Source organism: Ursus arctos, unplaced genomic scaffold (assembly GCF_023065955.2).
Source record: "Ursus arctos isolate Adak ecotype North America unplaced genomic scaffold, UrsArc2.0 scaffold_16, whole genome shotgun sequence".
NCBI lineage: Eukaryota > Metazoa > Chordata > Mammalia > Carnivora > Ursidae > Ursus > Ursus arctos.
In genome coordinates, this window is record NW_026622830.1 from 47,872,469 (window position 1) to 47,888,255 (window position 15,787).

A 15,787-nucleotide genomic window follows, 5' to 3' on the forward strand; every position below is an offset into this window, starting at 1 on the left:
TGGCTCAGTTGGTTAAACATCTGCCTTCACCTCAGGTCATCCCAGGGTCCTGGGATCAAGCCCCATGTCGGAGCTCCCTGCTCCTCCCTCCTGCCTGCTTCTCCATCTCCCTCTGCCTCTCCTCGTCCCACCCCCACCCCCTGCTCGTGCTCTCTCTCAAATAAATAAATAAATCTTTAAAAAAAAAGAAAGAAAATCACTTAAGTAATCTATAATATCAACAGGTTAGAGAAAAATCACATGATCCAATCTATAGATGCAGAAAAGCATGTGACAAAATCCAACACTTATTCATGATAAAAACTTTTAGCAAATTAGGAATAGAAAGGCACTTCCTCAACTTGAACATCTACAAAATACCTACAGCTAACATCATAATTATTGGTGACAAACTTGGAAGCTTTCCCACTAAGATGAGGAACAAAAGCAAGAATGTCCCCCCCCACCATTCCTTCACAATACTGTACTAGAAGTCCTGGTAAATGCAATAAGAGAAGGAAATAAAAGGTATACTGATTGAGAAAGAAGAAATAAATCTGTCTTTGTCACAGATGATATGATTGTCTTTGTAGAGAATTGGAAACAAACTGAGGGCTTCAGAGGGGAGGGCGGTGGGGGATTGGGATAGGCTGGTGATGGGTATTAAGGAGGGCACGTATTGCATGGTACACTGGGTGTTATATGCAAGTAATGAATCATGGAACTTTACATCAAAAACTAGGGATATACTGTATGGTGACTAACATAAGATAATAAAAAATTATTATAAAAAAAAAAATCCCAAAGAATCAACAACAACAAAAAAACTCCTAGTACTAATAAGTGATTATGGCAAGGTTTCAGGATTCAGGGATAATATGCAAAAGTCAATTACTTCCCTATATACCAGCAATGAACAGGTGAAATTTAAAATTAAAAACAGAATAGCATTTACATTTGCACCCAAAAGAATAAAATATTTAGGTATAAATATAGCAAAATATGTACAAGATCTATATGAGGAAGACTATAAAATTCCAATGAAAGAAATCAAAAAACTAAATAAATGGAAAGATATCCCACGTTCATGGATAGGAAATTTCAATATTGTGAAAAGGTCAGTTCTTCCCAACTTGATTCACAGATTCAAAGCAATCGCAATCAAAATCCCAGCAAGTTATTTTGTGTATATCCTGAAACTGATTCTAATGTTCATATGGAGAAGGAAAAGATCCAGAATGGCCAACACAATATTAAAGAAGAACAAAGTCAGAGGTATAACACCACTTGACTTCCAGACTTACTGTAATGCTACAGTAACCAAGACATTGTGGTAATGGCAAAAGAATTAGAAAAATAGTCCCATGTAACAGAATATAGTCCAGAAACAGACCCACATAAATTAGTCAACTGATGCGTCACAATGCAATCCTATATAATATATTGTGATACAATGGACCAAAGATTGTATTTTCCCCAAATAGTGCTGAAACAACTAACAGCCACATGTAAAAAATGAATCTAGACACAGACATTACATCCTTCACGACGGTTAACTCAAAATGGATCATAGACCTGAATGTAAAACGCAAAAGTATAAAACTCCTAGAGGAGAACATAAGAGAAAATTTAGGTGACTTTGGGTGTAGTGATGACTTTTTAGATACAACAGTAAAGGCATAATTCATGAAGAAAATAACTGTTAAGTTGGACTTCATTAAAACAAACTTCTGTTCTGTGAAAGACACTGTAAGGAGAATTAGAAAACAAGCCACAGACTGGGAGAAAATATCTGCAAAATATACATCTGATAAAAGGACTCTTATCCAAAATATACAAAGCATTCTTAAAATCAACAATAAGAACATGAACCTAATTTTTTAAATGGCCAAAAGGTTAGATACCTCACCACAGAAGATACGCAAATAGAAAATAAGCATATGAAAAGATGCTCATTATATTGTAAATTGAAACAATGAAATACCACTACGCACCTATTAGAAGGGCCAAAAACCTAAAACACAGACAACACCAAATGCTGACGAAGATGTAGAGCAACAGGAATTCTCATTCCCCGCTGGTCAGAATGTAAAATGGTGCAGCCATTTTGGAAGACAGTCTGACGGTTTTTTATAAAACTAAATATATTCTTACAACCCAGCAATTGTGTTCCTTGGTATCTACCCAAATGAGCTGAAAACATAAGTCCACACAAAAACCTGCACGTGGATGTTTATAGCAGCCTTATTCATAGTTGCCAAAAATTGGAAGTAACCAAGATGTCCTTCAGTAGGTAAATGGATGAACTGGTACATTCACACATGGAGTATTACTCAGCAAGAAAAAGGAATGAGCTGTGAAGCCATGAAAAGACATGGAGGAACCTTAAATGCATATTAATAAGTGAAGGAAGCCAATCTGAAAAGGCTACATGCTACATGATTCCAATTCTATGACATTCTGAAAAAGGCAAAACTATGGAGACAATAGAAAGATCAGTGCTGCCAGAGGTTGCGGGGTGGGTAAGGATAAACAGGTGGAGCCCAGAGGATTTGGGGGGATTTCTAGGGCACTGAAACTACTCTGTATGATATGATAATGGTGGATGCACATCATTCGTACATTTGTCCAAACCCATAGAATACGTAACACCAAGAGTGAGACCTAAGGTAAACCATGGCCTCCAGGTCGTAATGACACGTCACTGTAGGTTCATCTATTGTAACACATGTTCCACTCTGATGACAGAAGAGGCTGTGTATATGTGCTGGTGGGAGGGGGGAAGGTATATGATAAATCTCTGTACCTTCCTCTTCATTTTGCTCTGACTCTAAAATGCTCTAAGAAATAAAATCTATTTTAAAAAATTAAAGCATGTTAATTGGTGATAAGTCTTCCCCGCACCCTCCTGAGGCAAGTGCCTCCCTCCACTGTCAGCTACATGCCAGCCATCCCCCAGGACAACTTCCAAATGAAGCTGGGAAGCAGTGGCTCCCTGGGGACATCCCTGTGGTTCACACCTACAGGGGGGTAGCAAACCCCCACTGTGCCTAACCAGAAATGTCACAGAGAGAATAGCCAACTCCTTTAAGGGAAAAAGGCAAGCCCTGGTGCCACAGAGCAATGAAGTGTCAGCCCAAGAGGAAAGGGAGGGAACAAAAGAAACATTCCCTTTGAAAGATAACAAAAAAGATCACTAACTCCTTGGAGTTCCAGTTTTAAATATCAATTTGGTTTTTCACCCAAAAAATAAAATTTGTGATTAATAAACGTCAAAGTCTTTTGAAGAGAAACACGAGGTTCTATCATGAAAGGCCTAACGCTCTTACAATTTTGAATGTCAGCCAAACAAACCAACAGTTGCAGAAATGCACCAGATTTGGGTCCCACATCCAATAGCAGGGGAAAGAGAAGTGGTCTGTGCCACTGGGGGACTGCCCAAAGTGAAGCAGCACATGGGAGGCAGGAGGCTACCACTGCTTCACAGAAGCACACCATACTGCAGAACGAGGGCCGCGGAAGCACACCATACTGCAGGACGGGGGCCGCGGGAGCACACCGTACTGCAGGACGGGGGCCGCGGGAGCACACCGTACTGCAGAATGAGGGCGGCCTGCCACAGTAAGCTGCTCAGAAATCCTCATGCCATTTTCAGTTCTTCAACTGCTCATTAACTGTGTCTTGATACCTGAGCTTAATCTTCATTCTAAAAGGCAGAAGATGCCTAGTGGCTAGAGACTCAAGACAGAACCAGACCCATGTCTAGTTCTTAGGTTTGGGCAAGTCTGAAGCAGATAGTTAAGTTACCCTTAAACATACCCACCAAAGTCAGCTTCAAACAAAATAAACAAAACAAAACAACAGTGGAAATACTGAGAATCATTTGTATTCTTTTTTTTTCCTTTTAAGATTTTATTTATTTATTTGAAAGAGAGTGACCGAGCATGAGCAGGGGGAGCAGCAGGCAGAGGGAGAGAAAAAGGGAGAAGCAGACTCTCCGCTAAGCAGGGAGCCCAGGCCCCTGGGATCATGACCTGGGCCGAAGGCAAACGCCCAACCCCCAACCGACTGAGCCACCCAGGTACCCCTCATTTGTATTCTTTTCATGGAATCTATGCAAAGAAAAACTGAATGAAGAAACAATGTCCTATCAAGTAATACCTACCTTTGATAAATGAGCTAAACATCAGTGTATTTTTCCTTTTTCCTTTCAATTTAATGGGCCTGACACTTTGAGCAGAATAAAGTGCTCCACAGACATGAACTCAAAACCACCCAGCACTGAAATGGCCTGTAACTCAGAGCCGAGGGGTGTCTGCTTGACAAGCACAGAGCATCTGCGGCTGAGGAGAAGAGCCAGGGGCCCCCACCCAGGAGCAGGGTGCATCGCGCTGCTCTGGCAGAATTCCCTCATCAGAGAACCTTAAAGTTCCAGGGCTTTACTCACCCCCAATATTTGCTATGGACTCTGGCCCAATAAGTTGATTTTCAAACAGCTTTTCCGCCTGTTGTAACTTCGTATTTGGTTGCAGAACACCAAGCAAGAGAGGGGGTTCTTTGAAGCTGTAAAATAATGCAATTACAGGGATTTGTCTATAAGAAATACATGAAGAAAGTGTTTACTGAGGACCTTCATGCATAACTCCCCATTCTTTGATAAAAAGGGCATGTTGCAATAACATCCTTAGTTGCCAGAAACACAAAGGTTAAAGAAAACACCATTCTAGGATATCAGAAAAGGTCATAGTATTAAAAAAATTAAAATATGATCATGGCTAATGCAAGAACTTTGGTAATCACCTGAGCATCTGGGGGTAATCTGGGGTAATCACAGAGAGCATCTGGGGCCTCCACTTACCTGAGCTCCAGTCACAGTCCAACGCCTGGGGACAGGTTAGACCTCCTCCCACCCTCTGATTCACAGGCCCCGGCATTTATTCTCCCAGTGTCTGCCCAGTTATTAAAATCCAACTGAGACAGAGGGGAGTGGAGCTGACGTTTCACAGCTGATAGCCTTGCTTCCTACTTCACAGAGAAGAAAGAAGAAGCGTGAGGAGTTTGTCCTGGGCATGGTGCCACCAGCCCGTCATCCAGCACAGATGCGCTCTGCCTCCCGCCTGTCCCTCTCAGGGCCCAGCCTGGTTTCTCTCTGAAGCTAGCTTCCACTGCACCCTGGACCCTTCCCCTGACAACAGACTCAGCTCCAGGGACCCTCCCTCTCTGCTGGTCCTTCCCAGCCTTCAAATCCTGCTGGTGGCACCCTCAGAAGACAGACATGGTTGAAGCCCTTCTCCCCATGTCCTCTGCCACCACCCTGGTCCAGGCCACCATCTTCTCGCCCCCGCTTCCTCTCTTGTTCCCTACGGTATATATCCTCAACCCACCACCGTGCGCCTTATGAAATACAGTCAGATCACAGCGTTAGGCTCTCACAGCCCTGCAACAGCCCCATTTCTGCCAGAGCCTATGGCCTTGCAAGGGTGCCCTTCCCCTTGCAGTCTGGCCAGTCACCTCTCCAAGGTCCCCTCCCCCTTGTTGACTCTGCCCTCCCCAGGGCCCTCCCTGCTGGTTCCTGATCTAACAGGCACCTCCCACCTTAAATCCTTGGCACTAGCTCCTCTGTACTCTGCCCTTTCCCTGAGAGGAGGCCTGCTCTGACCACCCAATATAATACTCCAGACCTCCCCCAAAAGCCCCACCGCTTACCCCACTTTGTTTTTTCTATAGCACTTAGCGGCTTCTCACTTCTCTGTTACATGTATTACATCTATCCCCACTAGAACGCATGGCCCATGAGATCAGGGATTTGTTTGTGTTTTTCACTGCTGTATCTCGAGCACCTGACATACAGGAGGCTCCCAACAAACACTGTGGGAGGGAGGACGAAGGGAAGGAGGGAACAGAGAGGGACAATATCTCCCAATTCCTTCCCTACTTTGCCCTTAAGCAGGGCAGTTTCCTAGCCAGACCACCAGCGTGGGAAAACCAAGAGGGAAGGGGTGGCTGAGGCTGTGGAATGATGAAGATGCTTCCGTCTTGCCCAACCCCTCCCTTCCCAGCAGAGCACTTCACTTCCTACTGCCTCCTCTGAGTCAGGTGTGTACTTGCGACACAGCAAAATTTCCTCTGAATTAAACTCTCCCACCCCCCCTTCACTCTACCCTGCCTCCCAACTATGGCTTTCACTTGCTCTAAAAACAAAAACAAAAACAAAACAAAACAAAAAACAAACCACTCTTGGTTTAACTAGGAGTTTTATTTCCAAAGGAAGAGAGCAGGGCTGCAACCTACATACTTTGGTGAGAAAAGCCTGGGCTATGGAGATGGACACAGCTGGGTTCGAATTCTGCCCTGGGGAAGGTCAGCCCTCCCAAGGTGCATGTGAAGACCGAACAACACAAACAAGCATATACAGCCCAGGCATAAAGGACAGCATACCTGATACTTAGCCACCCCTTTCTGCCCAGTCCCTGGACCTTGCCTGATTCCCTACACAAAGGAAGTTCTCAAGAAACGTTTGTAGCATCAACCTAATCAGTACATCGTGCACCGTCCCTGCCAGCAAGCAGCCTGAGTATTACCTTAATAGGGAGGCCAGAAGAAAACTTGTATGAGCAAATGCACAGGATGAGCAAGAAAGGGCCCTGACTCCTGCAGCCTGAGCAGCAGAAGCATCAAGGAAGAATGGCCTCAGGAAGGCCAGCCAGGCCACGTGGACCCTTGTTAAAGCCCTTGAACTCCTAAACTCTTATCAACTCCCTGTTAACTCCCAAGTCCTGCTAACTCATATTAAATCCCATTAACTCCATGTGTCAAATGTATCCTGAAAGAACTGACCAACATCCTCCAGAAATCAGGATGTCATGTATGTCCTATCTACCACAGTCCACCCATCTTCCAAACAAAGAAGAAGGTTGCCTTGCATGGCAGGTTTTTGACAAAGCCCTACAACCTTCCTGGTGACTGCTCCCTAGAACTGAAACCAACTGCATAATAATCCATTCTGGAGGGGTCTGCACCCCTCTTTATTTTTCTCTGCGATTTCTTGGCGATTGCTAAGTGTGGCATTAGCTCTCCTGGGAGGTCATGTACACCAGAGGCAGACTCTCTGAGGCACTTCCGTCAGCCGTCCTTCTACCTGGCCAGTTGGCCTGATCCTGTTCCCCACCACACCCGCTGGTGGAGAGAACAAAGGTGCGGCAGAAGCTGGGAGCTTGCTCTCCCATCATCATCAATACTGCACCACCGACTGCTCCAGACGGCGTGTTTCCCCCCTCCTTGCTCTTTTTGCTCTGAACAGAGCTTGAAAGAAGCCCTTTTTGCTGTTGTCATTAGCACTTTCCTCCAAACCCCAGGTCATTTTGGTTCTTCTACCTCCTCCAGTCTTCTGCTTTTGTTCTGCATTCTGGGGTCGCCTCTTCCAATTTTTGAGCAAGTCACTTCCTAAGTCTGAGCACGGGCGAGATCCCTGTCAGCCACCCTGGCTTCTCTGGGCTTCTCCTCCCTTCCCTTCTCATGAGGCTCATTTATTCCACAGACAGAACACACTGTGTACAACTTCAAATCCTTAGTGGGCCACTTTCCCTTTCGGTTTCTGGTCAGGAGCACACACCTGTCTTTCCTTTGAATTTCTTCACTCTTTCCACATATAAATTCACCTTTACTGAGATCAAAGGTCTTCAGTCACTGAAGCTCCATGTTCCCCTGCTCTTTCTACTTTCCTGCTCTTCTCCAAGGCTAGCTCCCCAGTCCAGGTTTTGATCCCCAGCTGTGGACACAGTTCACATTCCCACCTTAGCCAACTAGATTATCCAAAAACCCCCAGGTCAGTTTCTATTTGGGTGGGTTGAGCCACATCCTTCTACATGTTGACAGGGATTAGCAAGAGAGTGACTCCCCATCCCCCACAATGTGTCCTGGGAGCTCCCCCCCAGACAGGACAGCCAGTATGCCCTTGGGCCCAGCTCAGCCAGAAAGACACATGGAGGGGTCCATCAACACACCAGAAATTAGAAGCCAACACTGTCATGGGTCTAGAATGCCTAGGCCTTCACCCAATCTCAATCTTATGCAAGCTAATTATGTTTTAACAGCACCTTGTACCTTTACTAATTCGAAATCCAACAACAAAAAGTGGATTCTTGTATACAAATGTCAATCTAGGGGCGCCTGGGTGGCACAGCGGTTAAGCATCTGCCTTCGGCTCAGGGCGTGAACCCAGCGTTATGGGATCGAGCCCCACATCAGGCTCCTCCGCTATGAGCCTGCTTCTTCCTCTCCCACTCCCCCTGCTTGTGTTCCCTCTCTCGCTGGCTGTCACTATCTCTGTCAAATAAATAAATAAAATCTTTAAAAACAAAACAAAACAAAAAAAAAAACAAATGTCAATCTAAGGTCAGAATTGTGTCCTCTTTATATCTCTGTATTCAGCTGGGTACCTACCTTAAGCGTTCTAGATGCTGAATACATTCTCAGTGAATCAGGCCCAATATAAAGCCTTAATTTGTATTTATAAAACACCAACACATTATTCAATGTTATATTCATTCTATAATGGGACACAGTTCTCGCCTGAAGTTTTTAAACTCACTTAAAATAAACTTCCAAAAGCTTCACCTCTCTGGAAAGTTTCAAGAGGAAAGGGGAATTTTCTTATCAAACCAGATTGCACAACTCTTTTGGCATGAGCTCAACATCGATGTCATAAATCATCACTGCATTAACAGCCTGGCTCTACATCTATAAATGTGAATACATTTCGTAGGGTGCCTAGGTATATACTACTTTTTCCAAGTTATAATGGACTGCAGGTGCCCACCAATGAGAGGTAACTTAGGAAAAACAGAATACTAATTACAAGGCTTTTGAAAAATTGGTACTTATAAAATTTAAACTAGGTAACTTAAACTTAACCTTTGTGTGTGCTTTTGCCACTTCAAATGAATTCAGGTTAATTAACCCATAAGCTTCTCTTATTTGGGATTTTTCTGGGTTTTATATGTGTTTATACAGTTTTGTTTTTGAAACCGTATCATGAACAATACCATTCATATATTGTGTAACATCTGATTCCACACAAAACTCAGGCACTAAAGAAATCACAAATCTCTCTCTCTCCTAGTAACTTACCTTTCAGACCAAATTGGTTTGTTGTTACCCTAGACACTATCCCACCCTACCCTTGCCAAGCAAGCCCTCCCAAGAATGGCCGGGACAGCTCACCTGAGAGGCTGTGGGTCTATGGGAGAATCCAGCAGCAGCATGGCTCCGAGCAGGGGAACGGTGAGGGAGACAGCCAGCATCAAGAAGGTCACTCGGAACACGCGGCCACTAAAGGAGCTGCAAGAGATGGATTATACAAAGGCAATCAGCAGAGGCTCAGCCTGGACAAGCTCAGCTGGTCTCAAAGCCTGTCAAACAGGAGCAGGCCTCTAGCCTGGTCTCACCGTGAGACCACGGACCTCTGTGGCTTGTGATGAAACTTTAGGACTGTTTGCTATGATTGGCAAACATGCCTCTGTTCTTTTTTTTAATCTTCCAGCTGTGTGGGAAATGCTTATCAGTTATTTGCCAGATAGTCTGATAAGCTGTACCTTCAATCCTCTAGCATAGTCTCAAAGAGAGCAAATTAAAGAACTGACAAACACAAAAATGGAGGAAAAGAGGTGAATGAAGTAATGCAAACACACTCATCTACAGAGAAGACGTGTTTCCCAAAAGCCGCTATTTCCTGGTACATGGATTCAAAGCAGCAACACTCAGTACTGTGGGTCCCTAAGCTCCCAGCTTGGGTGGATAAAAGAGAAAGAGACAAATTCATGAAGCAAAGAGAACACAAAACAACTTGCTGAGCGTCCAGTTCTCCAATCATTTTGCCAATCACACCACACCTTCAAGAACTCAAAAGCAAATCCCAGCTCTCTACCTGGTAGAGGTCTGAGAGATACTGACAGTTACTTACAAGGAATCTATACAATCACAGTTCCAAGTCATCACTACTGACGCCTTGTGAAGATCTAAAAGCTGCCTTGGGAATCTCGTGTGATGTTTTTGGACAAATGACCAATGGTAACTAGAATCTCTCTCAAATGATCCTCCCAGACATCAGTACTCACCTGGTAAACAAGTGAGCACATTTAGCCTCTTGCTACTTCACTGGATCATTATTTGCTTTAAGTGCATTCAAATTTATTATATACTTACATCAAGATTAACTTTAAGCAAATAAAATCATGAGCTCCTAAGGTGGAGAATCTTTTCTATCCAAAAAAAAAAAAAAGTGGACTTAAAGAAAAAATATCAAGACTCACACTTAACAAACACTTCACTGAGGGCAGTGTTTTGTTTGACTTTTGACAAGCTAGTCTTCCGCTGTATAAACGTGATTTCAGATACAGCACAGAGATGTGGGGGCCTAAGAGCCGGTCTTAACTTTCCCAACAGCCAGCTACGCCACTTCAGGCAGGTTTCTTTACATGAAGCCCCTGGGCTCCCCACTATGAAACAGGGTTTTGTAGCCTCAAAGTCCTGCCCAATTTGAACGTGCATGATTTTAATAAATGAATATAGCAGAAAATAAAGCATCTGTTTCTACTGGGTAGAAATGAAAGGCAAAGGGAAAGAAAAAGAGGCGAGAGGGAGCAGCTTTCATAGAATGGCACCTTGCAGGCATCTGGGGAGCACAACTGAAGAGTGTCTGACTCCCGCCAGCGGTCTGAACAGACAGGAAACAGCTTCTCCCCTAGTGCCTCCAGAAAGTAACGCGGTCCTGCCAACACCATGATCTCACCACAGTAAGAACTGTCCAGGACTGCTGACAGTCAGAACTGCAAGTTCACCCAATGAGATGTTGTTTAAGCCATGAAAAGTATGTGGTCATTTGTCATGGCAGCCTTAGAAAACTAATTCAGTTTTCTAATTAAACTATTTTTGCTGCCCAGAAGTGGGGTGCTGCTGAAACAAATACCTAAACATGTATAAGCAGCTTTGGAATCGAGTAGCAGGTAGAGGAAGGAAAAATACTGAGAAGCAGGACAGAAAATGTCCAAATTTCCTTAAACAGACTAGTAGAAAAATGGATGTTAAAGACTCTGCTAACAAGGGCTCAGAAGGCAGTGAGGAGCGTGGAAGAGAAAACGTCTGTCATCTCAGAGGGTGCCTAAATCATTGGGAACAGACAGACACTGAAGACGCCAGTGGTAAGGGCTCTGAAGGATGTCAGGAACAAGTTATTGGAAACTGGAGGAGAGCAGATTATTACGATAATGTGTCCTGCAGCGATGTGGAGAGCAGACTTGTAAATGATGAGCCAGGATGCTGAGCTAAGGCCCTTTCCAAGCGGAGTGGAAGCTGCAGCCTGGTCTCTGCTTCTCCTTTCTCTTCCAGAGTAGGACAGCATAGGGAGCAGTACTGAGCACTTCCTTTTGTCTTTGACATTTCCCCCTTTGGTAATGAGAACCCTATTCTGTATCTATCTTCCTTCTAATAATCCTCCAAAAAATGAATTTTATTCCCAACTTCCTTCTCTTCACTCATACAGGGCTCAGAGCCCAACCCGTACCCAGGCATAAATGCCAGGTCACCAGCCTTTACCTCTTTTGCTACCTGGGAAAGGAGGTGGTCCACCCCACAGACCAGGCTGGAAGATGCCAAGGGTGCCCAGGCTCCTGGAAGGGGACCAGCAGCCAGGAAGGGAAACTTCAGGCCAACCTCCACCTCCCAGCCCTGTCTCCAAACTCCAGGGCCACGCAGTCGTCTAAAGCAACTGACAGATGCCAGTCAAGGGTGCAAGAGCACAGTGCGTGAAAATGCAAGTACGGCATAGACCAGCTATGCACCCGACATGACAGCAGGCTGATGCAACCTGCTGAGAGGTCTGCAGCAGGGGAAGGAGTAAGGGCCATGAAAAGAGGAATGATAAAAACAGTGACAATAAGAAATGCCATGTAATGTACTTTATGTGGGTAGCTAGCTAGGTGGAACTATGTATCTCTCTACTTTCCAAAGAGAAAAGTGGTCAGAGAAAGACAAGTGGGCCCACAGCCCACAGCCAGAACTGGAAGAGCACGACTGAGGGCCGGGTCTGACTCTAAGGCTGCAGTCACCATTAAGCACCACCTGCCATGGACAAGTGGACGGGGAGAGGATGCCTAGACCTAGAGCCCTCAGAGCCGGGGTTTGAAAAACGCAGCACAACTTAATCATGACATTATTCTGGACGATTCATATATATGTGACCTCCATGAATGGCTCCTTTCACTCAGCATTTGTTTTGAGGTTCGTCCAGGCTGTAGTACGTATCAGTACTTCATTCCTTTTCGTGGCTCCATAATATGTATATACAGGCATACCGCATTTTACTGTGCTTCACAGACATTGCATATTTTTTTTTACAGGTTGAAGGTTCAAGACCTCAGTGGGAAGTAACTGCAGATGTGGTGGAAACAGCAAGAGAACTAGAATCAGAAGCGGAGCCTGAAGATGTGGCTGAGTTGCTGCATCTCATGATACAACTTCCACAGATGAGGAGTTGGTTCTTATAGACGAGCCAAGAGAGTGGTTTCTTGAGATGGGATCTACTCCTGGTGAAGAGGCTGTGAAGATTCTTGGAATGACAACAAAAGAATTAGAATAGCACATAAACTTAGTTGATAAAGCTGTGGCAGATTTTGAAGTGACTGATTACAATTTTGAAAGAAGTTCTATCACTGCTATCAGCAGCATCACCTGCTACAGAGAAACTGTGAAAGGAAGAGCCAATCGATGTGTTAAATTTGTCTTATTTTAAGAAACGGCCACAGCCACCCCAGCCTTCAGCAACCACCACCCTGATCAGTCAGCAGCCGCCAACACTGAGGCAAGACCAGCGGAAAGATTACGACTTGCTAAAGCTTAGATGATGGTTAGCATTTTTAGACAATAAAGTATTTAACTTAAGGTAAAGGTATGTACATTGTTTTTCTAGACATAATGCTACTGCACACTTAACAGATTACAGTATAGTATAAACACAACTTCTCTATGCACTGGGAAACCAAAAACTTCATCTGATTCATTTTATTGAGATAAAAGTGGTCTGAAACCGAACACACAATTTCTCAGAGGTATGCCTGTATCACAACTGGTGTATCCACTCATCCACTGATAGACATTTGGGTGAGAGGAGGAAATAAGGAGTGATTACTTAATAGGTACAAGATGTTTTTACGGGGTGATGAAAAAGTTTTGAAACTAGAAAGTGTTGCCCAACACTAGATATCACTAAACTGTATAACGTTACTCTAAAGCGGTTAATTTTATATTATGTGAATTTCACCTCAATTTTTTAAAATGTTAACAGTGACAAAAATGTTCTAAACTTAAATTGTGGTTATTCTTTTTTTTTTTTTAAAGATTTTATTTGTTAATTCGACATAGAGAGAGACAGCCAGCGAGAGAGGGAACACAAGCAGGGGGAGTGGGAGAGGAAGAAGCAGGCTCCTAGCGGAGGAGCCTGATGTGGGGCTCGATCCCAGAACGCTGGGACCACGCCCTGAGCCGAAGGCAGACGCTTAACCGCCGTGCCACCCAGGCGCCCCAAATTGTGGTTATTCTTTAAAAACTCTGTGAATATACTAAAAACCACTGAATTGTAATTTTTAAATGGGTGACTTTTATGGTATGTGAATTTTATCTTATTAAAAAAAAAAAGTGACAATGACCCAACTATGCAAAGTGCCACTCTGAGGCTAGGACACTGTAACTCCAGTAAGTGATTTTCTTTAAGTGGCCTGAAAGTCTTTTAATACAACAGAAATAACAAAGTATCTATATGGTAAAGCAGGTCTGTTACAAGTACAAGTGACAGGAATGGCTGATTGTGTGGTTCTTTTACAAGCAGAATCCCACTGGAAGAGATAATGCTAAGTGAAGTAAGTCAAGCAGAGAAAGACAATTATCATATGGTTTCTCTCATCTATGGAACATAAGAACTAGGAAGATCGGTAGGAGAAGAAAGGGATAAAGAAAGGGGGGGTAATCAGAAGGGGGAATGAAGCATGAGAGACTATGGACTCTGGGAAACAAACTGAAGGCTTCAGAGGGGAGGGGGGTGGGGGAATGGGATAGACCGGTGATGGGTAGTAAGGAGGGCACGTATTGCATGGCGCACTGGGTATTATTCGCAACTAATGAGTCATGGAACTTTACATCAAAAACCAGGGATGTACTGTATGATGACTAACATAATATAATAAAAAAATTATTATAATAAAATAAAAATTTAAAAATTTAAAAAAAAAGCAGAATCCCAAAGAGAGACAAATGTAAAGGCGCATGGTGTGGCTGCACTGCACAAATCCTTCGGGCAAGGTCCAACAAGGAAGTCCGAGTCCTTGAAAGGGGCTGACTAATCACTCCTCCCCCACCTCCCCCAGCCCAGGGGAGGTGCAGTCCCTTAGGGCAAACTGCATTGTAAAATCTTTCACCACAGAGCTATCATCAACAAAAGTGGTGACCCTCTGGCCAAAGTGCTACTTCACCTTTTCCTCACCTAACACGATTCTACATAAAACACATCCTCATTTGTCTTAGACTCCTGTACTGTAAAGTCTCCTATACCACACTGTAGCTTACATTTTTTTTAAATCTTAATTTAGTAATCCAACTCACAGATTGTGACACCCCGCTTGAATACCTGGTTCCCCTTCACACAATAGTAAAAGGCTCACTGATCCTCAGAAGAAAACGTCCAGCCATGACTGAAAGCGGGTGCTTCCAGCTAGAAAGGAAGCCAGAAATTGGGAGCCAATCCTTGCCAGAGTTCTAGAGAATGCCTCTGACAATCACTGTCTAAAATGCTGAGGAAAAATTCAGAGGCCGCCCAAAGGTGGCCAGTCCCTGGACTGGCTACACCAGATGACTGGGGCAACTTTAGACAAGGCCCGGGAATTCTGATTGGGCAGGCCAGTGTGGGCCTAGGGTCCCTTTTTCTCGTGCTCCCCAGTTGTCCCTCATGTGCAGCTGGATACCACTGACCTCATCCAACTCACCACCTGGTGACAGATGTCCATCAACATCCCCCGACTGATCATGAGACACAGCCTCTACTGGAAAGTTCGGTGGTCAGGTTTTACAACCACTTAAACTCCTTGAGCTGTAGCTATTCAACAGAACTCTGCACAATGCTCCACAATGATAGAAATGCAGAAACCACTAGCTACGCGCAGGAGCTGAGCACCTGGAATGCGGCTAGCATGTTACCTAAATGAGCCAAAGACAGCCACTACGTATGGCCCTACGTTGTTTTATTTCTTCACTGCAGGCTGTAAGACCCATTAGCTCCAAAGGCCCATCAGCACCACACTCAAACTTTTAAAAATAGCCAAACAAGCAAATTTTTAGTCTTTTAGAGTCTGCCTGCTTTGCATACTCTGTAAACCTCACCAACAGCAGTTACCCACTGATAAGACAGGGCCCGGAAGTTTTAAGGCCCTGAGCTGCAGCTGCTGCCCCTGGAGCTCTCTGAACCAGGGACTCATCTAGACAGAGGAGGCCCCTCTCCTTCCCCCTCACTCCCCTCTTGTTCTAGACTGTGGCCCTGTCTCCTGCCATGAGAGACTGGTCCCACATGCAACCCTGTCCAAGTGTCACCCAATAAAGCTCATGTGAGCCACTGCCACCTCATATTCCTATCTTTTTCCTTGATCAGCCCCCAAACCCCTCAAACTCCCTACACAGTACAAATGAGGAACTGAATTTTTAATATTAGTCCAATTAGTTTCAATAGCTACATATGACAAGTGACTACCATATCAGACAGCACAGCCTC

General features: G+C 44.3%; 1 protein-coding gene across 1 annotated transcript in view; it reads right to left on the bottom strand.

The window, feature by feature from the left end:
- The window catches only part of APMAP (adipocyte plasma membrane associated protein), a 38,070-nt gene that overhangs the window by 17,161 nt on the left and 5,122 nt on the right, over window positions 1-15,787 (bottom strand). Inside the window, exons 2-3 of the mRNA XM_026489301.4 lie at window positions 9,202-9,318; window positions 4,427-4,542 (exon numbers count right to left, since the gene is read on the bottom strand). Coding sequence (XP_026345086.2) covers window positions 4,427-4,542; window positions 9,202-9,318 — 233 coding nt within the window. The remainder of the gene's footprint in view (window positions 1-4,426; window positions 4,543-9,201; window positions 9,319-15,787) is intronic.